Genomic DNA, 20,365 nt, shown 5'->3' on the forward strand with positions numbered 1-20,365 from the left:
ATATAGTGGTGTATGAATATTACTGTATGTGTGACGAAAATGGAGCGTCGGATAAAAAATCGCGTTCAAGTTTGAAACGGACATTTTTATGGACAGAATATTATAACCGGTGTGCAATTTATTGAGAATTAGTGTCTCTGTATAGACAAAAATGTCCTGAGTCCTAATCAGTGATTTTGTGGTGGAAATCATTCGAAAACGGGATTGAGGAAGTCACTGATGACTATACATATGTGTGTCTATCTGTGTAGTCCGTGTGTAAGCACAAAATTCGAGGACACTAAATCCTCGATGAGTGTTCTAAGGCTCTTCGATACTGACAAGGAGATACCTCAAGTGTAACGCTGACTTTTTAATGTCGAACACTCATCGAGGATTTACTGTAATGGTACGATCGTTTGAGAAAACCTCCTTTATTCCAAAACCACCCAAAAAACTGTCTCACCGGACATATAACATATAGATACACACATAATACTATTGTTTCTTTCGTAGACGTGTGGTAAGCGCGATTCCTTTTTGATCAACCGAGTGGGAGGGGGAAAACCGACGACCCAGTTGCTCCTGTTCGTTTTCGCGCGACGATCGTCGGCACGATCGTCCGCAATCGAAAAGTTAACCGTGCAATAAGGTGGGGGGGGATCCAGTACCGAAGGCAAACGGAAACGAGCGGACAGCCGGACGGACTTGTCTGAACGTCGAAAGCCAGCGAATAGACCAATGCGAGACGAATACGTTCGCGGATTAGAGAAAACAAAGGGAAGAGAGACGCGGTGGACTGTGTTTTGCTGTCCACGCGACAGCTCGACCGGCTTATCGAATACTTCTGGTGAAAAGCTGAAAAGCTTCTCTAGCCGCCTGGACCTTGTCATCGCGCCTAACCAACACGGACGCCTTTGACAGTAAACACATAAAGGTAAGTTTTCACGTGGACAGTGAATTGAGACTTTTACGGTCATGACAGTAAATATTCTAACTAGCCTGCAGATTTTCATGTAAATATAGATTTTTAGAGGTTAATCTACAGGAACTGGAATCAAATCAAAATCTATTATTTTATTTACTATTCTACCAGGTTCCAAACAATATATACTGACGTGCAAACTCGGCTTCCGTTAGGGAAAAAAGTGGTGTAGGAAAAGGGCCTCCTACCATGCTCCTGCCACATGGTATTGAGAATTACTGAATTCGATTTAACATTTGTTTCAATACATGAAATAAATTTACCAAGTGATAGGAGGCCCTTCTCATACGTCACTTTTTCCCCTAGTGGAAGCCAAGTTTGCTCGTGTGTGTACAAACTTCTTCAAAACTGATCAAACTCTTACGTAAAATGAATTCTAGAAAATCGTGTGTGCTATAAATGTATGAAATCCACAATTTAGTTATGACTTTTATCATCGTGAAAACTAGATGTCGCCTTGTTGTGACATTGGTTTACATTCTCGTACAGTGTCACGACACAACAAAAACAATGACTTTCACTGTCACGTGAAAACGTACCTTAACGACGCATAATTGTCCCTCTTCACTTTCTCTGCTCTCTATTGAGTCGCTTCTCTGGTCTTTAAACCACGCTTAACCGAAACCTAAATATCACAAAGTTTGAATATCGACGTGTGTCTGGTGACTGGATTTCGGGCGTGACTAGGGCAATCGGTCGACCGACGTGAGTCAAATCCTCGACCTGGGTGGTGTCGTCCCAACGCTGCGGCGTAATTACTCATATCCACGCCCCGCAATCTTCTACAGACGACGCTCGCCCCCTCCATCGGTCTGACTCGGATTCTTTCGCGCGTTTTTACCCACCACACATACATACGGGAACCGAATGGTGTCGAGCTTCTCAAATCTATCGACGAATCTCTCTAGTAAGTGAGAGCTACGGCAATCTATAAACACGATATCCCCTGATTTGCCCCGTTTCTACTGCCACCGAAGTCGCTTCTTGTCGTTTTGATCGACAATCCGACGACTGGTTCTCTGTTGCGCTCCAGAAAGGTATTCACCAATGCAATACGCCCGGAATATACTTGTCGATCAGTTTCTCGTAGTACGGCCATAGCTTCTCGATGTCCGGAACCTCGGCGCTTTTGGTGTAAAGGTCGTATTTGCTGGAACACAAAGTCGAATCGGTGCTAGAGCGTCTCTTACTGTTATTTTTTTTTTTTAGCTTTCTCTGTATCTGCAGGGAAAGGAAAATTCCAGGTCGATTCGAGTGGTCGTATAATTTGGTGGAATTAATGTGTGACGTGCTCTGGTAAAAAGAGGCTGACGTATGAAAACGACGTTTCGAGATGAAAGCGTTTAAAATTACGCACTCTGTAGTGGATTGTCTGTTCTGTTTTCAACTATTTTCTCTTGCGTTTCGACGTTCTTATTTCCAGCTGGATGGTGTTACTTATTTCATTTAAGGTTGATCAGAGTACGTATGTGTAACCTCACGAGCAAACTCGGCTTCCGCTAGGGAAAAAAATAACGTAGGAAAATGGCCTCCTACCACTTGGTAAATTTATTTCCAGTACTGAAATAAATGTTAAATCGAATATTAATTTGGCATAAATTTCAGTCACTCCCAAAACTAAATGGTAGGAGGCCCTTCTTCTACCTCACTTTTTCCCCTAGCGGAAGCCGAGTTTGCTCGTGGGTGTACATATATATGTATGTAGACCTCAGTATTTTTGAATAGTGAAGCTTGTATAACCAATTAATTCAAATTGTCTACTTTCATTATTAATACATTATTTTAATTGAGAAGTCAATAATTATTCTAGGAAATTGGGGTTGGTCTCATTGTAAGGAACATACTTCTGTTCATAAAAAAAAACCCGAAAAAGTATTGATTTTTTTTTGCCAGAATACGTCACATATAATGCAATAGTAAAGTATACACACTTGACTAGCAGGTCCTATTGATACAGCAGAAAGCAAGGCTGTGTACCTATCATTCAGTTTTTGTTCCCTACTTACTTAAATTCATTGATCCATTTGAGCTTGTCCATGTCTTCGGGGGTGCAGAAATGCATATAATCGCCGCCCGCGTGCCAAGGGTAGAACGAGTGGTAGCGTATCATGGCCAAACCCTGTTCCGGTAGTTTCGCGTTGTTGTGGACCAGAACGCGATACAAGTATTCGTCGTGGCCCCAGGACATCAGTAGATTGTTTATACCGCATTTAGGCTTGTACATGCCGTATTTTGTGCTGAAACAGACGGATCGATGTTTAAAGATGTTTTTCTTAAATGTTAATGTTTTTCTTGATAGAAATCAACGATTCCCTTTAAACGTTCCATAGACGATATGATTTGTCATACAACTGATTGTACAACCTAGGTCGTTTCGACCGTCTGAACGACAGTTTCAACCAGAGATGAGCAAATTCATTATCTAGATAACGAGTAAGTAGATAAAAAAGTATTTCGTAATTTATAATTGATTAAACGTGGGAATTCTGTATTTTATAATAACATAATATTTCTTCTTGGATGAGTAGATACTTTGCAAACAATTATTTAATCTCATTAATTGTTTAAAGGTCAGGATAACAATCTTGGGTACCACTGCTTTTCATGTATTATTCCAATAAAACTGTGCCCAACTCTGATTGCAACGTTTGTAGCACAGTCGTACGACTTCCCAGATAGCACATGACGCCTAATGACGCCTTGAAGACAGCTTAAAGGCGCCTTAGACCTAAAATAGCTGTAAAATGGAAATCTTCAAGGCGCCATGTGCTATTTGGGTTGTAGACAATACAGTAAGCTAAAAATCTGTCGTCTTGACCGTCTTTTCAAGTCCCTGCACAACAAAGTTTGGCAAAATCTAATCTAATTACAAAATCGAATTGCAAAACAATTACAATTACATTGTAACTTTATGAGTACATTGTACTTTTTATTGAAAATTTAGTATAGTTAATTACAATGTAATTGCAATTGCTTTGCAATTACATTGTAATTGTGATTTGGATTTTGTAATTACATTACATTCTGCCCAACTCTGCTGTCCAACTTGTTGCACGAAAAATCGTATTGTCTATATTAGCCATTACCAACGTCCTCATTCGTCATCGTGCATTACTCACTTGTATCGCGAGTCTTTACCATCCGGGTTATCCTCGAAGGTGGTCTCTCTGTAAACGATCGAGTCAGCCCAGGCGCAACCGACTGGGAACGTGTCGCCCACTACAGCCCACTGAGGCTCGCCGTAGAACGCCATTACCTGCGAAAAAAATATGAAATATAAGTTGATGAAAATCATCAGAGATTTGAGACTTTCATAGCTCGGCATCGTACAGTTATTACTGTTGGACTCTATTATATAGAATTGCAATGGAAAAAATAATACTTAACACGAACTATTTATGAAAATACATATAACTGTATTTAATATATTCTTTTAGAACTAACAACTAATACATAACAAAATAAAACAATAAAATAAGAATTGCATAAAAATCCGTAGTCTAGTAATAACTGTGTGATGAAGATCGTGTTCCTCTGTTGGGGTTGGTCGTTCTCAGGACGAAAACACAACATGCATCGTACCTTGCCCAGATCGTGAATCAGGCCGGTCAAATGAAACCAGTCCAGATCAGGATGGTCCTTTCTGATGGATTCCGCGGTTTGGAACGCGTGCACGATGTTCGGCAGACTGGTGTCCGGGTCACTTTCGTCCACCAAATCATTCAGTTTGATCAGAGCCTCCTTCACGGTCATCTTGAACTTGTTGAAACTAAGCCATTCCTTCATGCGAGCTGAAACGAACAGGAACACAGGCACGTGATTACGCTTCTAGCCCAATGTTTGCGCGATTCAATTTCGAAAAACGTACGATTTCTTCGATATTACGATTATTCAATTTTTGAAAGACATTTAAAGTCGATTTCTATATTTGTGAAAAAAGAATTTAGGAAATATTTCTTTTGCATGGTAACTGTTAAAAAACTATGTATATAGATAAAAACTAATTAAACGTACTTTTATATATATATAAAAGTAAACACAGCAGTAATTAAATAATATCAAATTAATAGGGGCGGTCATATTGTTTTTGCACCCAGGCGGCCAACAACCCAGGAACGGCCCTGACTGTATGGTTACTAAGGCTGTTTCACTCACAATAAATATTGAATACTTTTCTTTAAACACCCTATATAGTTTCTCGAGTTCATCGAATACAAACAGATCAGAGGGACTCACAGGTTACTTACATTTCACGAACTCGACGGTTTGATTGGTGTGCATTTTGCAATAAGTTTTCCGAACTCGCTCCTTCACGGGATCCATCGGGTCCTCCGTGTAGTTCCTGAACTCGCTCTTCAATTTCCCCGCGTAGACGGGCTCCGGACGATACTTGTCCGAAGGGTCTAGTATAGTGGATTGCCTTTGCGTCTGTTGGCAAACGAACATTTCTGTTTACTCGTTACTCGATTCACCTGTCGTTCACGATTCCCATAAACGTCTGTCGACAAGACACGTTCCTTTCTTCGATCGCTCGCGAAACTCCGTCGACCTTTTATCAACTTGTCTTATCAAACGGAATCCCATTAAATCCTCGAAGTTATGACAGACAGCCAATTAAAGAGACAAAAACACTTCACGAGACACGGAATGTACGTAAGATAGCGAATCTGCATGTTGGTTATCGAAGATCGACTCGAAATCGCGCGGAACATCTTCGTTCCAATGAATACTCGAGCGAAAATTCAAAAACAACAGGAGTACTGCCCGCGAAAAGAATCGAAAAATTATTTTACGATATATATGTTTGATGGTGAGGATAACCGTGGAAAAAAAAAAAGGCGAAGAGAAATAATAACTAGAGAAAAAGTACACAGGAACAAAGATGGGACTGATTGGGCGATCGATTCAATGGAGAACGAACGATTGAATAAAGGGAAACGGCGGACGATTCGTCGTCGGCGGCCTTATCGGATGGGGGCGTCCGTCCCGTCGGTGGATGATGTACTTACGATCGTCTTGGCCGACATTCTCGTCTGTCTGTACGGGTGTGTATCCTCGGCTGGTATTGGGTATGCAACACTGACTGACTGACTAGTCCCGTGCGATCGAGTTAACTTATAAATCTGAGGCAATTCACCCTTGACCTCTGCTTGATCAAAGTGTGGTCACGTGTCTAATATTCGATACACGTTATCTCGTACCAACACATTCGTGTGCATTTCTAAACAGTCAAACGAATCCGATAAAAAAAAGAAGAAGAAGGAGAAAAAGAAACGCCGTGGAATTTAACGGTTTCCAGAGACGTAAGTATCGTTTACCACAGATGGTCTGCCGATATCGAACGATCTTGAATCGATTTCTGTCGAATCCGTCGAGACTTCTTCCCGAGGAACCGAACGATATACAGACTCCTCTCTATTATTGTCTGACCTGGTCTACACGATTATTGTCTAGGCGTTATCCCCACCACTGGGGAGGGGTGGGGGCGTGGAACCTGTCAAGAGCATATTTTGTTCCTCTCCGCTTGGGCTTCGGACAAAACATAAAGTCACGAAGGTTCGAAACATTTCTCCCTACAAGATTATTGCCCGGGCGCGGACCCGAGTTTGAGACAATAATTAAGAGAGGTCTGTATGTGTTTCTGTTTCTGGATCTACTATAGTCCATTTCGTATTTCCCTGGCGCGGTAATTGACCTTCTTGGGACCGAAAACGTCCAAATTTTCCCTCAAACACGACGCACACATCGATGCAATTGTGAAAGTTTTCCAACGATCGGATAAAACTCGACCGATTTTTTTTTATTTTGAATCGCTGAATACGATTATAATCTCACTTTTGACAATGTACGTAAGGATTTATTTTTTAATTTAATTATAAATATGAAGCTATTAGAAGGCAGGTAGTTTCTATTTTCGAACGATTATTTATATCTTACATTTATATTTTACTTAAATTCACTATTATTTGTTAAATATGATAAAGGCAGAAAAATTGTGCTAGGTAAATAATTGAAAAATAAAATCGAACTGAACAGCGCTAACTTTATATCCAAAAAGCTAGAGTTTGTGACCTGTAGGGAAGAACTAAAAGCAGCATCGTTTTCAGCATCATTTAATTAACATAAAAAACCCTGTTCAGTTTGATCATTTTGGGACTTGTTGAATAGAGTTATCCAAGATGGCGGAAGTTAGGGTAGACAAATCACGCCGTATAGGGTAGATGTCCCAATCACTGCCACCTTAAGACTATATCATAACTTCGTTTAATCATTTTACGCGTTGTTTAAGCTAAAAATCATCTCAGTTTGGAGCATAATATTATTAAACATCTCTTTCATTAAAAAAAATAGTTTCATATATTAAATGTTAAAAATTAATTAACCATTAATTAAAATCTGCGAGTAGTCCCAGTATCACTATAACTGTCACCTTAAAAATTAATGTAATTCTTATATACTTTAACGATTCATTTTGTATAATAAACATAGGTTGAATAGTAAAATTACAGCTCTTCCATCACATTCTACTTACATAGTTGCATTTTTACCGCTCAAATTGCACTTTCATTTTGCAACATTAATTTTTAATTACCCGGTACATACAAATACGTGTATTTCTTTATTTTTTATGGAAATCAGAGATAAAATTTGTTGTTTACAATTCTTTATACGTTACATCATTATTAAGTAAAATAAACAAAGTGTCAGTTTTAGGAACACTGACATTAATTGGAGATTTACTATATTCTACTCCTACGCCCCTACTCCCCTTCATCTTGACAGTCAAACACTGACGACACACCCTGGCGGGAAATAAAAGCGCGCCTCAGACTTACAGAACCGTAACGACATTACAAATTCCATTATATAAGCAACAAAGGACATAATCGCGTGAAAAAAGAGACGCTCAGAGATATATCGTTGGCGGTCTTGTGTGCGCGCGCGCGTTCCTCAATGAATGGTGGTCTTTATTCGATGAAAAAAATCCTTTAGATTCTTCTGGGAACGGCATGAAAAAATTGTCTCGGTGTTTTCCGTGGCCGACAGTGAAAGGCTGGCCTATTCCGCGGAGAGATTAAGTCTTCTCGGAGGCCGTACGTGAACGAATTAACGTGTGTAATAAAACGGAGATAAAAATTTCCTTTGACCCTTGATACGTTAAACAGTGCAAATTCGATCATGTCCAATTCACCGAAATGACGCTCGACGAGTGACAATCTTATCCGAGGTCGTCGGAGGTAAATAATTAGTAAAAAAGAAAAATCTCATTTCCATGAAATAATCGCCGATTAGGTGCGACTGGGGACAGAACAGGTGTCGCGGCACGCGCAAGGCACTGTGACGAGAGGGCGCACGCGCGTCTTTTGCGTAGTTGCGGGCACGCGCGTTCTCGATTTATTAAACTGAATTAGCCGACAATTGATTTGGCGCAAAAAGGAATGATCCTCTCGGGGCAATTTATTATTCGATTGGTGTTAAGTGCATAAAGCATCGATGCTATTTTCATACCGCGAGCAGACCGAAGAACTACTGGCTTATTTATTTTGAATTTGTTATTTTGAAGTTGGGCTGAGTGTGGGGGTTAGGGTGGGGCATGGAGAAGCGTGAAACGCGCGAGAAAGAGGAAAAGGACGACTGGAAAAAAATTCCTAGCTGACTCTGATGTGTTGTTCAATCGGTTTGAACGCGCGCGCGCATGGAATACTTTAATTTGATAACCTTTGATATTGAGCGGCGATCGATGCATCGATCAAAGCTAGGCCACGACGAATTTGTACGCAAAATTTCAGGAAACACGTCAAAACATTCTCGATACCCGAAGAAGACGCGAAATAAGCCCGCGATACGCTTCCTTCTTGGCAGTCGGCACCACGTTTGATAATTGCCGACATTTATCCCGTGGAAAATTCGAAGTCTACATTTTTTCTATCACATCGGCGATACGTATCTCTCGCTTGACGCGAAAAGTCTTGTTTTGAAATGGCGTTACGTCAATAGGTTCGGAAACGATGCAAATATTTTCTTCTCCATCTTCTTTTTTTTTTTTTTTCGTATTTTTGCCCTGTTTCTTTTTCTTCTTGACTGACGACAACCGAAGAGCAAAATGAGATGGCGGGCATTTCTGCATTCATGGTACGCTTGGCTTTATGTACACCGACGAGTAAACTCGGCTTCCATTAGGGGAAAAAGTGAAGTAGGGGAAGAGCCTCGTATTTCGTTTCGGGAACTATTGAAATGTATGCCAAATTAATTTTCGATTTAACATTTATTCCAGTACTTGAAATAAATGTTAAAATGAATATTATTTTGGCGTCAATTTCAGTAATTCTCAATACCAAGAGCTAGGAGCATAGTAGGAGGTCCTTACGCTAGGGGAAAAAGTAAGGTAGACGAAGGGCTTTCACCATTTAGTTTTGGGAGTTACTGAAATTTATGCCAAATTAACATTTATTTCAGTACTTGAAATAAATTTACTAAGTGGTAGGAGAGTTTTCTTCTACGTCACATTTTCTCCTAGTGGAAGTCGAGTTTACTTGCGAGGGTACATGTATCTCTTGGATTTGCTTCGTCGGTAAAGCGGTTGTATCCGTTAAGATACCGGTCGCAGGAACAAAACAACGGGTAAAAACGATAAAGGGTCATTTGTACGCCAAATCCATCACTTTTTGCAGTCGCTGTCAAGGATTTTGTTCAAAATGAAATATATTGTAGTCCACGTGAAATTAAGGGGGTTTTAAGTCATCATTTTTCTGTTTCCGAATTTGTTTAAAAAATACAAGTCACCAAATTTTACGATTTTTGCTTATTTTCCTGAAATACTTAAGAATTTATATCTCGGAAACCGATAGTGTGTGCAAAAAGTGATCGATTTGGCGTGGAATGAAACAAGTAATTAATTTTTTACGATAGAATGACCTGAATGTTGTTTCTTTTTTCAATCATCTTTTATTTTCTTCCTGCTTTCTTTCTTGGGCAAAAGTTGTATTAAAATTATCGTCTAGCCTATACGATAATGGCCGCAGCAGCAGAGCAGACACCCGCGAGTACATATGTAGTGTTGTTTATATACGATGGGTGTATATACAATTTTACACGTATAAAGTTATCGAAATAACGATTCAAGGCGAGCTCGAATCGGAATACGACGAATTGCTGCCCTTTCGTCGCGCGCTATGATGATGCCTTCGGGACGGTGTTCGTGATCGCGATCTATGCTTCGAAGAGGACTTCTTGCTCTTCTTCGACCTGTGTGATCGAGAACTGCTTGGACTGTCATGGCTGCTGAAATTTGATAGAAACAGATAAATTGTACATTAGTAACAATTACTTCAAAGTTAACACGTTCACAGATCTATAAGGTGTATATGGGTCGATCTAGTGCCCATAACTCATAGATCCGTTTAAACTTGTTACTGCTTACTGGAACAGTGAAGGTATTAATATTCTATAAATTATACAGATCATTGTACAAATGAAAAGAGGGTCTATGTCTACTCATTTCGCAGAACCTTAACTAGACTTCAAATTCTATGCTCTTATACTATACAAAACTGCGTATCACATAAGACAGTACAAGCTTTTAAAAATGAATGATACATTTCTTATCTTATTGTCAATTCAATAAACCTGATAGATGAAACAAACATTTGCTGTTTACTAATAACGGAGGACCAAAATGTGTGACAATATCTCGACAGTTAATCGCACAATATTGATTGCCTCGAGTGAACGGTCTCCGTCGCAGTAATCGGGTAACGAAGTCAAATACCTTCTATGAGTACTCTTCTTCTTCTTATGCTTCTTGTGATACTTCTGTCTATCGCTGTGACTTCGACTGCTGTCTGGACTTCTTGATCGAGGCCTGGATCTTTTACCGGTAAGGTCTGCGCTCTTCAATCTCTCCATCAACGAGTTCCCGCCGGTTCTGGAATCGCATGACTTCACGTCGTCGAATGACAGTGAAGGGGTCGGCGATGGTACGGAATGCACTTCATCCGAGTCATCTTTTCGCGTGGATTGTATGGCAGTTCCACTGGCTTTCGACAACACAGACGACTGTATTTGACTTAAGAACGCTGCCGCTTTCTTTTTCCTCTCCAATTGTAACTGTCTTTCTCTGGACGTAGCAGCCAGTTTGTCCCTAGCTGCCGCGACCAGTTTATCTTTGATTCTATCTTCAGCCTGCTTGTGCCTGATTTCCTTCTGGCAGTCTTCGAGAATCTCGTCGGTAAGATCCACCAACTCCTTTTCTTCGTTGCGCGACTTCTTATCCGACTTCCAGGCATCTCTATCCGCCCCAAGGCTAGTCGCGGAATTTTGCTCGTTCGGTGGCGAGTTCGGTTTCGAGTTCGAGTCTTTGTTCTCATTCTCCAACTCGTCGTCGCTCTCCTCCAATGGAAGAGCATTCCGTTTCTCGATTACGCCCGTTTCTCCATCTTTCGGTTTCTTAATCGAGAACGATACCGTGGTGATTTGTTTAGCCCCCGGTGTGACCTGTTTGGTTCTCGTGTCGCTCTTCTTCTTTGCCTGAATCATTTTCACCCTTTTCTGCACTTCCTCCATTCGTTGCTGTTTCTTCTGCAGTTCCTCCAGTTTCTTCTGTTTCTCCTCGAGCGGTTCCTGCTTCTGCAGAAGTTCCTCTTCCGTCAACACCTTCGGATTTACAGCGCCCTCGTATATCGTCAGTTTGTGCGCGTAATAGCCGTGATACTGGTGCGACAGCTCCAGGAAATTAAACCTCGGATCACCCTTGTTCTTTACGATTGCCTCGAAATCCCTACCGTTCTTCGCCACGTAACTAGCCATTTTATCGATGACTATTTGCACATCCGCTGGGGGCACGATAAACGACGGTCTGCTCAACTGCTTCTGAGGTGTGGCCCCGTAAGGGACCAACGGCGACGGGGGTTCGATGGTCGACGAGTGCGTCACAGCAGCGTCGGTTATAGACGGTAGTAGATTCACAGCCGCCAGCTGACCTGTTGACTGTATTTGACCGTTTGGTCCGTATACCACAGGCCCGTGAGAGTATTGTACGGGTGCCGGATAAGGATTATAAATCTGCAAATAAATGAAAATTAAGTAAGTCGTTGTTGGAAATGATATTTGAAATGCCCGCTTGAGTGTGCGCATATACGAACGCGTTCCCCTTTTCGCACGGGTTTTGTCCCAGTTCGATTTCAATGGAACGGCGTATGAGAGTAATCGAGAGTGCGTGCGATAAAATTATAATACAGCAGTAAGAAACCATTATAGTTTGTTTAACAGGAAATTAACCACCGCGAACCAACCAAACATTCGTGTATCGACCACTTCCATCACTGCTACTTGAGAGCCACTGACCTGTCCAGGAACGGGGTGATAATATCCTACAGTAGTAGCTGGTAGCTGAACAGGTGTTTCAGGCGGTTGCTGCGTCTTCGAGGGCGGTGGTTTCCCCGTGATTTTGTTTACGAGCATTGAATAAGCACAATCTGCGGACGGTTTGTACTGTATGCTTGGAATACTTGGAGCCTACGAACGACATCGGTTTAGTTGACGCCTGGAAAACGGCGTGAATCTAGCTGTTAACCCTTTGCACTCGATTGTCCCCTCCAAAGGGAGAAAATGTACGGGGAATTAGAAAATTCCGAGCGCAAAGGGTTGAATAATGTAAACACGTACCGCCTCTATCTTGGTGAAAGACGGTGCCAGACTCGGATGGAGATACGACTCGTCATCTTGATCCGACGATCCTTCTTCGTGTTCTATCATTGAAAAGAATACGCGTAAGTAGAACGTGCACGTGCGTACATTCGCTAATGCTTCCTACGTATCACACAGAGATCGATGTACATTAACAAATATGCGTAGAAGTACTTACGGCACGAAAAACTAAGTAGAATTCAAAGTAGATGTGGGTAATCAAATCCTGTTTTAAGTCGCTTCAATCATTTCAACTCGATAATATCATAGTGAACAACATTACTATAAGATGTCGCCTTAAATAAAACAATATGCGTACCAGATTCCTCTTTCTCGGGCTGCTTTTCGGGATTGTACTTTCCGCTCTTGATCGCGTCCAGTATGAATCTGTAATATTGGTGCAGGCGTCCGTCTATCGATAAAAACGAAAACTGTGGATTGTTTGCCTGCTTCGCTTTAATCAAGATCTCCATTTGGCCCCCTTGACGACTTATGAACAACGCCGTTTTTGTTATGATGGCGTTCAGTTTTTGTGTTTCCGGCTGTTAAAGAAGACAGATTGTCACAGGTACATTCTCACAATCTTATTTTTTTCGTCCTCAAAAATTTATTTCTTACGCACCAATTGAATACCCTCTGGAATTTCCAGATTAGGTGGTGGTACGAATGCCTGATCCTCTTCTTGGGACTCCTCGGACTGCTTTGGACTTTGAGAATCTTCACATGCGATTTTCGAGCCGTTTCCATCTTCGTTGTAATTATACGCTACCTGACTGTACGTATTTTCTGAATCTAGGGCTTGATGCAGTCTTTTCATTTCTTCCTCTGAAAATATTAGGGTTCTTTAAATGTTTTCAGATCACCTTGATTCACGTATTGCTCGTAGGATGGTCAATTTACCATGATATACCGAATCGTCGATATCGTTGTTGTAAAGAGACCGATACCGTTCCTCGTCGCACAGTTGTTCCACTTTGAGTTCTTCCTCCGTAAGGATAGTACGCTGATCGAACCCACCCGGCGGTGGTTCGTATATCCTTAAGTCCCCCAGTGCTCCGCGTCCATCGTATCTATACACATATAATAATCAAATTAACGAGAGAAAATGACACGTGTCATTGAGAGTTTGTTTGGTCGGTTTCCGCATCTGAAAGTTATGTCACGAAGCAAACCCTGTGTCAAAGTGATTCCTCTGAAATAGAACACAGTTATACAAAACTCGATGACATACTATTACATTTGCCATGTTCATTTTTGCGTTATTCACTGTCGGCACGTATCCGTGACTAAAAAAAATGTAGAGAAAAACGTGTATTTACAGGCATTGTTGACTAGATAGCTGTAATTGCTCGATAGCACCAAGTATTAGAAGAAAATTAGCAGAAATTGTAACGACTACGTCATTAAGTTTTAGTGTAACCCAGACGCGGTGTACTGAATCTTAAACAGTTGTATGCACTATCTAGAGTATTTGTTTCTAACAGAAGGTATTTCAATGTAATTGAACACGTTCAGGACAGTATGACCCAACATGTGGTTATTCAGTGACGATCCTACCTAATGACATGACTCGTGGGTAGGTCACCGCAGACAAATTGTATAGAAGACACGAATAACGTTATTAAATATATTTTTTCATAGAAAATGATAAAATAATGTGATGGGTTATTCCTGCGTGGCTGGCGATAAAAGTTGTGTAAGTGACATTACCGATGTACACGTATATTTAACAGGTAGAAATAAACCAAAAAGTTATTCAATAATTAATGGAATCATCTAGTTATTATACACGCCAGCATTAACGAGTGTTTCATGAGTTACACTGCCATCCTGAACGTGTTAATGTATGTTGTACGTAACTCTTCGAGAAAACTACTCATACCATAATTAACATGAAACGCGTTGAGTGTCTATGCCGGGTACGGCCGAGTCTAAAACGCTAATACATACCATGCTGAACGATTGTAGTACCTACAACCGTCAGCTGCCGTTTGTCTCTCTACGCTGTGTCTCACCTTGCTGCTGCGCCGCCGGTCAGCCATAAGCACCAACGTCGCGAGAGCACTTGCTCTACGGGCGTGTAGAGCGCGTATACCGCGCTTCCACACTGCCTGTTCACAGCCAAGGACACCTGCAGAAACCTTAAACAGTCTCCAGATTGCTTATCCATACGTTAACCGTTTCATGGTAGTGTTTTTTTTTTCGAACAGTTGCACATTGCTTAGTTCAGTCTGACATCGTTCTTCTAAAGGTTACATATACGGTGCGTTTATGCAAGAATTAAATATCCTAGATGATAAAGTTTGGTCTAGGTTAGAGAAACGGACCTGTCTATTTTCAACGTGTTATCGCCCATCCATGGTATCAAATGCTTTCCTTGATCAATCATTTTCGCCTTGTCATCATCTCGAAATAATTTGCAGCTGTATCCAAACACCAACAGCTCCTGCGGCTCCTCTTCTCCATTTTTTTTACGTAGGATCCCCGAATCAACCATCCAACGTTGACTTTTCGATGCCGCCATTTTCCAGCTACTGAACTCTAACGTTCCACCTTGTATACAAGAGCAGCCACAAAGCTGAGATTATGTAAACGTATGTACACGACCAAACGCAATTGTTGTCCAACCTGAACCACTCCGTTCAAGCACAGACGAGATATAAGGATAGACCATTACCTGCACTGTATTTTCATGCCCTGAGTTTTCGGGACTTTAGAGCCCCTTATGTACTATTTTAGTGTCAATACCCGACGTTACCGATAAAGCACAAATTCTGAGTGTTATCACAGACGAGATATATAAATAGACTTACATGCAATGTAATTTTCTGTTCCATGCTTCGAGGGCGTCAGAAGCCCCTTTACCATTTTAGTATCAATACCCGACGTTACCGATAAAGCATGAATTCTGAGTATTATTAGCACAAATGAAGTGTTGTATATTCCACTCATATTGCGTGTATCTATATGATTTGACGGGAATCAAAATATCGGATGCGTCAGTTTAAGGTTAAGGAATAAATATGACAGTCATGAAACATGAAACGGAAAAGTATATATTTTTTCACTTAACTACAAGACAATTTATTCTAAATGCATCGTTACTGGACATTTTATTAATGTTACTTTTTACATGTTCTTGTTTTATTCGTTTTTATATCTTGCCTTACATTTGTATATTTGTAACAGATACATTCAGAATAGATGTAGTTTCATAAATAGTTTATCAAATTTACATGTGGGAAAATATATACATACATCGCTTTTATTAACATTTACAGATTTATAATTTATATGAGAGTATGAATATAGTTTTACTGTCTATTGTAAGATATTTCGTTGGCCTCCGTATTAGCGCACTGCGCCTAACAATTGAATCGAATAGACGTATTGTACCGTAGCGCATCGTATTGTATTTCAAACTTTAAAACATTATACTTAATGAAACGTTAAAAGTTAAAGTTGTCCGGCTAACTTCACAGAGGTGAATTCCCGGGCGTGAGCACTCTTATTTCCTCTCTGCCTGAAACCACTCCCTCAAGATGTGTCATCGAGGCTTTGTGCATTGGCACCACTGGTGCTTCTTTCCAGATGGTTTCTCCAGTGACTGATTCATAATAGTTAAGTCGGAAAGAGCGAATGAGTCTTTAAACATTGGTAAGGTCATGTATAAAGGCGTGATCGATTTCGTGCTCGAACGGCGTTTATTCTCACGTCGATAGCGTTACTCGTTCATTCGATGTACTCCACTTGAAAACACGTCTCTCACTTAACGTCGATATAGTTCGAAGAATTTGAAGTAAGAAAGAAAAATAAATATCATTAAATGTTTTGTTTCCTAGTTGAATTGCATTCTAAATACTCCGTGCTCTAAGTTGTTTTACAATTATCTTTAATCGACGGTTTCATCTACCCACATGCTTCTGCTATAATGTTATTGGGTGTGCTTGCTTGCCACGGTCGTCTGTTTTTAAATTGTTAGGTCACTGTACTCTTCTTCTAAACTTACGATGTTCGTCGACCAATTAAAAATATAAATGATTTAAGAACCGATTGTATTAAGGTCTATACGGACTTGTTGCAGATCGTTACCCACAGAGTACGTATTGCTCGTAACGATCTAGTCACATAATTGATTTGTCAAAACGAATCCGATGAGTGACTCAACAAAGAATTGTCCCTCACTGTTACTAAAAATACATGTAACATTCAAAATACATGTAACATTCAGAACTTCGAATGAAATTATTACTTGTTAACCCCATGTTTGCTTTACCCATTTAATTAAACACAAACATTAATTTGGTTAGCGTTCGTCGATCGTTAAGGTTAAAAATGAACTCTTACTTTTTAGACAAGAGGCATTCGTAGCTTTGTATTAGAAAGCTTTACAGCTTTAAGACGTGTTGGAATAAAAATTACATAATGACAGAGTATAAGCTTGTTGTTGTGGGAGCTGGAGGTGTTGGCAAGTCTGCTCTTACGATTCAGTTGATACAGAATCATTTTGTAGACGAGTATGATCCTACTATAGAGGACTCGTACAGAAAACAAGTAAGTGTGTACATAATTTCTTCCAAACCGATCAATACTTATATCGTATATACTTTTAAACAAAAGTTGTTTTAAATACAGGTAGTCATAGACGGGGAGACATGTCTTTTAGATATATTAGATACAGCTGGTCAAGAAGAATATAGTGCAATGAGAGATCAGTATATGAGAACTGGGGAAGGGTTTTTACTAGTGTTTGCTGTAAATTCGGCTAAAAGTTTTGAGGTATGTACATCTGCTTTCTGGCATCTGATCACCTTATTATTAATTTTGTATGTATACTTGTGCAAATTGTGCAAAGAGATTTATACATGTTTTATACTGTAGGATATAGGTACATACAGGGAACAAATAAAACGAGTAAAGGATGCAGAAGAAGTACCAATGGTATTGGTAGGAAATAAATGTGACCTTCAACAATCTTGGGCAGTAAATATGACACAAGCAAGAGAAGTTGCCCGTCAGTACGGTGTGCCTTTCGTTGAAACTTCTGCAAAGACTAGAATGGGAGTAGACGATGCTTTTTATACATTGGTAAGCTAATATGTGTTCTTGTGCATAATTTTTACGAAACCAGCGACGTAAATAGAGATTAATTAAAGCTTTAAATAAATATCAAAATACACAATACTGTTTAGTGCAATTACAATTCATTATTAATACGAAGTGGAATTAATGAATTGTAGGTCAGAGAAATACGGAAAGATAAAGAACATAGGGGAAAAGAGAAAAAGAAACAGAAAAAAAGAGCAGGTAACTCGAGCCGTAGGAAACATCGATGCTGTTTGCTTTAAATCACCGAATAACATTAATTCTCTCATTCGATTCATTAATACAGATATAAATTGTAAAAAGCATTAGATTATGTTCACTCTACGCACATTTTTGCAGCTTATTCTATAGAATATTGTAATAATTTACAAGCACAATTTTTTCTATACATTGAAAGGGAGAGAGAACAAAGTATGTAATAGTATTATATAATATTGCGTACATTTTTACTCTTCACGTTCAATTCATAAAATACATTGTTTGTTCAACAGTCTGCCATATAACTCTTAATATTCCATTTGCAGAAGAATTTTAACCCTTGATTGCATAGAATAGTCAGCATCAAAAATATTTTTAAGGCTACTCGCATGTTTTATTGTTAATTACTTTTAGTTAATCGTACGAGAAAGTATTATCATATGAAAGAAGTGCATAGTTTTAGAGACTGCTGAGTAAAAAAAATGAAAATATTCGTTGCATACTTTATTAAAATAGCTTATACTTCGAAATATATACTTAATTCATTAATTAAATATATGTTTAAACTTTACATTCATACCTTAATGTGCATAGCAAACATTTTTTCACGAAAAAAAAAAAGAAAAAGAGAACAAAAGCCATAAAACTCGAGAAAATACAATATGGATAATTCATTTTGTGCTGTGATTAAATAATCTTAAGTATGCCATGCTAGTTAGGTATTATTGTGAATAAGTATGCAATCTTGATATAAATGCCTATTTACCAATTTAAGGGTAAATAGGATTGCTCGTATGTTCATTTTTAGTGCAATTAAAAATATACTTGATATTCTTTTTACGGACAATAATATAAGTCCTCGCATGTAACGCAGATAATACAATAAGCAATAGGTTATTATATTGCAATTTTTATATGTTCATATTGAAGAAAATTTGGTAGATACAATTTTATTTTTATCGGTATACAAGTGTGAGCGTCCTTTTCGTCAATCACTGTTGCTCCACTGCAGAGTTCAAAACTCGCCTTGTTATAAAAAATATAATTTAAGAATAACATTTATGCGAAAGAAGTGAAAGTGTACATTGATATTTGAATGCTCCAGTGTACCTTCACTGTTGTTACTGCACAAAGATAGATATTTTATAACGTTTTTGTACCCTCTTTTATCTCGTCATTTTCATATCCATATTACAGTTCAATTTTGATAGATTATGCAATGTGGAATACATAATTTCAAGGCATTTCAAATATCACTAGTAAACAACTTTTATTACAATGAAATATTTGAATATTTCTTCAAACAGTAATGTTATATTATTAGAATGAAATGTGAATCTGTTATAAAATGCAAAAGAGTCTGTGTTTTTTTAATAAAATCAACCGATCTAAACATATTTCATGAGATGTTCGTTGACCCACTTAAATAGACCACTGGATTTTAAACAATCAAGGGTTAAATACTTTGTTAAATGATCTAAATAATGCAATTTGCAAATATTCTCGTATATATATATAATGGCGTATATTTGTAATACTAGCTTTTTCAGATACTGAATATATGTATATATAAAATTGCACAGCATAGGTGTTGTTATGTAGTTTAAATTCGTAATAAAACTTTGTACAAAAGGTGTTCTTTAATATTCATTCATCTTGAATGATTATCTTTACATATTAATTATAGGTCACCTATGCTGTCTGGTTTTATAGTGTTGAAGGAGCAGTTCACAGATCTTGGACTAATTTTATTCGTATGATGTTTCATGTAATAAAAGGATACATTATTCAAATCAAACGGTCCTAAAATATTGTTAAAAAAATTACATTTTCAAAATTAAAGTTTATAAATCTGTGTGTCATACCTATTTAGGTTCACTATTAACTTCATCGTTCATCAAAATTCTACTGGTATATATAAATCGCATTGAAAAAATTATGCACTTATTACATACATATTTATTCTTTTATTTAGAACATATTGTTATCGAACAAAAGAATATTATACAAATCTATACACCAAGTACAAATTATAAAAAAAATTTCTTTTTATTAAATGCATATATCGAGTGTAGTATATATATATTCAATACATATATATAAATTCCGGTACGAAAACATGTGTACTGATACATGATTACTTTTCAGTATACATATAATAGTTTTCCATTACCTATTTCTGAAAACCATACAAAATGAGTCTGTCATTTCGTATCCACCAAAACAACTTACGTCATAATTACGAAATAGTAGTACAATTTATACGCTGATCGACATTCTAATACACACGCTGATGTATCAAAATGTTACCATCCGTATGCATCTCAATTTTTTTATCAGAAAAATTAATGTATATTTTGGTTAACAAATTTTCTAAGAATCTTTGTATTAACTCGGTAGAATTTAACATAA

General features: G+C 38.6%; 3 protein-coding genes across 4 annotated transcripts; 1 reads left to right on the top strand and 2 right to left on the bottom strand.

Annotated features, from left to right (window-relative positions):
- Positions 1-1,724: 1,724 nt before the first annotated feature.
- On the bottom strand, positions 1,725-6,036 carry LOC107189824 (inositol oxygenase). Its single transcript, XM_015578494.1, has 6 exons — positions 5,974-6,036; positions 5,212-5,392; positions 4,547-4,755; positions 4,084-4,220; positions 2,971-3,201; positions 1,725-2,114 (listed from the first exon to the last, which is right to left on the bottom strand). Exons 1-6 carry the CDS (start codon positions 5,989-5,991, stop codon positions 2,006-2,008), a joined length of 885 nt encoding a protein of 294 aa, XP_015433980.1. The 5' UTR covers positions 5,992-6,036; the 3' UTR covers positions 1,725-2,005.
- Positions 6,037-9,922: 3,886 nt separating this feature from the next.
- LOC107189825 (splicing factor, suppressor of white-apricot homolog) lies at positions 9,923-15,357 on the bottom strand. 2 transcript variants are annotated; one of them, XM_015578495.1, is made up of 9 exons: positions 15,327-15,357; positions 14,977-15,202; positions 13,550-13,719; positions 13,272-13,474; positions 12,969-13,191; positions 12,629-12,711; positions 12,308-12,478; positions 10,734-12,025; positions 9,923-10,246 (listed from the first exon to the last, which is right to left on the bottom strand). In XM_015578495.1, the coding sequence occupies exons 2-9, from the start codon at positions 15,171-15,173 to the stop codon at positions 10,084-10,086; spliced, it is 2,502 nt and encodes an 833-aa protein (XP_015433981.1). In that variant the 5' UTR covers positions 15,174-15,202; positions 15,327-15,357; the 3' UTR covers positions 9,923-10,083. The 2 variants fall into 2 exon arrangements, with proteins under 2 accessions (XP_015433981.1, XP_015433982.1); XM_015578496.1 differs by lacking the exons at positions 14,977-15,202; positions 15,327-15,357 and adding an exon at positions 14,665-14,828.
- A 1,000-nt stretch (positions 15,358-16,357) lies between these two features.
- On the top strand, positions 16,358-18,076 carry LOC107189833 (ras-like protein 1). The gene is made up of 5 exons (XM_015578504.1): positions 16,358-16,448; positions 17,004-17,203; positions 17,285-17,428; positions 17,531-17,737; positions 17,890-18,076. The coding sequence occupies exons 2-5, from the start codon at positions 17,075-17,077 to the stop codon at positions 17,995-17,997; spliced, it is 588 nt and encodes a 195-aa protein (XP_015433990.1). The 5' UTR covers positions 16,358-16,448; positions 17,004-17,074; the 3' UTR covers positions 17,998-18,076.
- The last annotated feature ends 2,289 nt before the right edge of the window (positions 18,077-20,365 follow it).

Source organism: Dufourea novaeangliae, unplaced genomic scaffold (assembly GCF_001272555.1).
Source record: "Dufourea novaeangliae isolate 0120121106 unplaced genomic scaffold, ASM127255v1 scaffold173, whole genome shotgun sequence".
NCBI lineage: Eukaryota > Metazoa > Arthropoda > Insecta > Hymenoptera > Halictidae > Dufourea > Dufourea novaeangliae.

Coding starts and splice junctions, on each gene's coding strand:
- LOC107189833 (XM_015578504.1), top strand. CDS start 17,075: ATGACAGAGTATAAGCTTGTTGTTGTGGGAGCTGGAGGTGTTGGCAAG. Junction 17,204..17,284: donor AGGACTCGTACAGAAAACAA/GTAAGTGTGTAC, acceptor TTTTAAATACAG/GTAGTCATAGACGGGGAGAC. Junction 17,429..17,530: donor ATTCGGCTAAAAGTTTTGAG/GTATGTACATCT, acceptor TTTATACTGTAG/GATATAGGTACATACAGGGA.
- LOC107189825 (XM_015578495.1), bottom strand. CDS start 15,173: ATGGCGGCATCGAAAAGTCAACGTTGGATGGTTGATTCGGGGATCCTA. Junction 13,475..13,549: donor CGACGATTCGGTATATCATG/GTAAATTGACCA, acceptor TAATATTTTCAG/AGGAAGAAATGAAAAGACTG. Junction 12,479..12,628: donor CTTTCACCAAGATAGAGGCG/GTACGTGTTTAC, acceptor TGTCGTTCGTAG/GCTCCAAGTATTCCAAGCAT.
- LOC107189824 (XM_015578494.1), bottom strand. Junction 4,221..4,546: donor TGATTCACGATCTGGGCAAG/GTACGATGCATG, acceptor TTTTTTTCGCAG/GTAATGGCGTTCTACGGCGA. Junction 3,202..4,083: donor GGTAAAGACTCGCGATACAA/GTGAGTAATGCA, acceptor CGTCTGTTTCAG/CACAAAATACGGCATGTACA.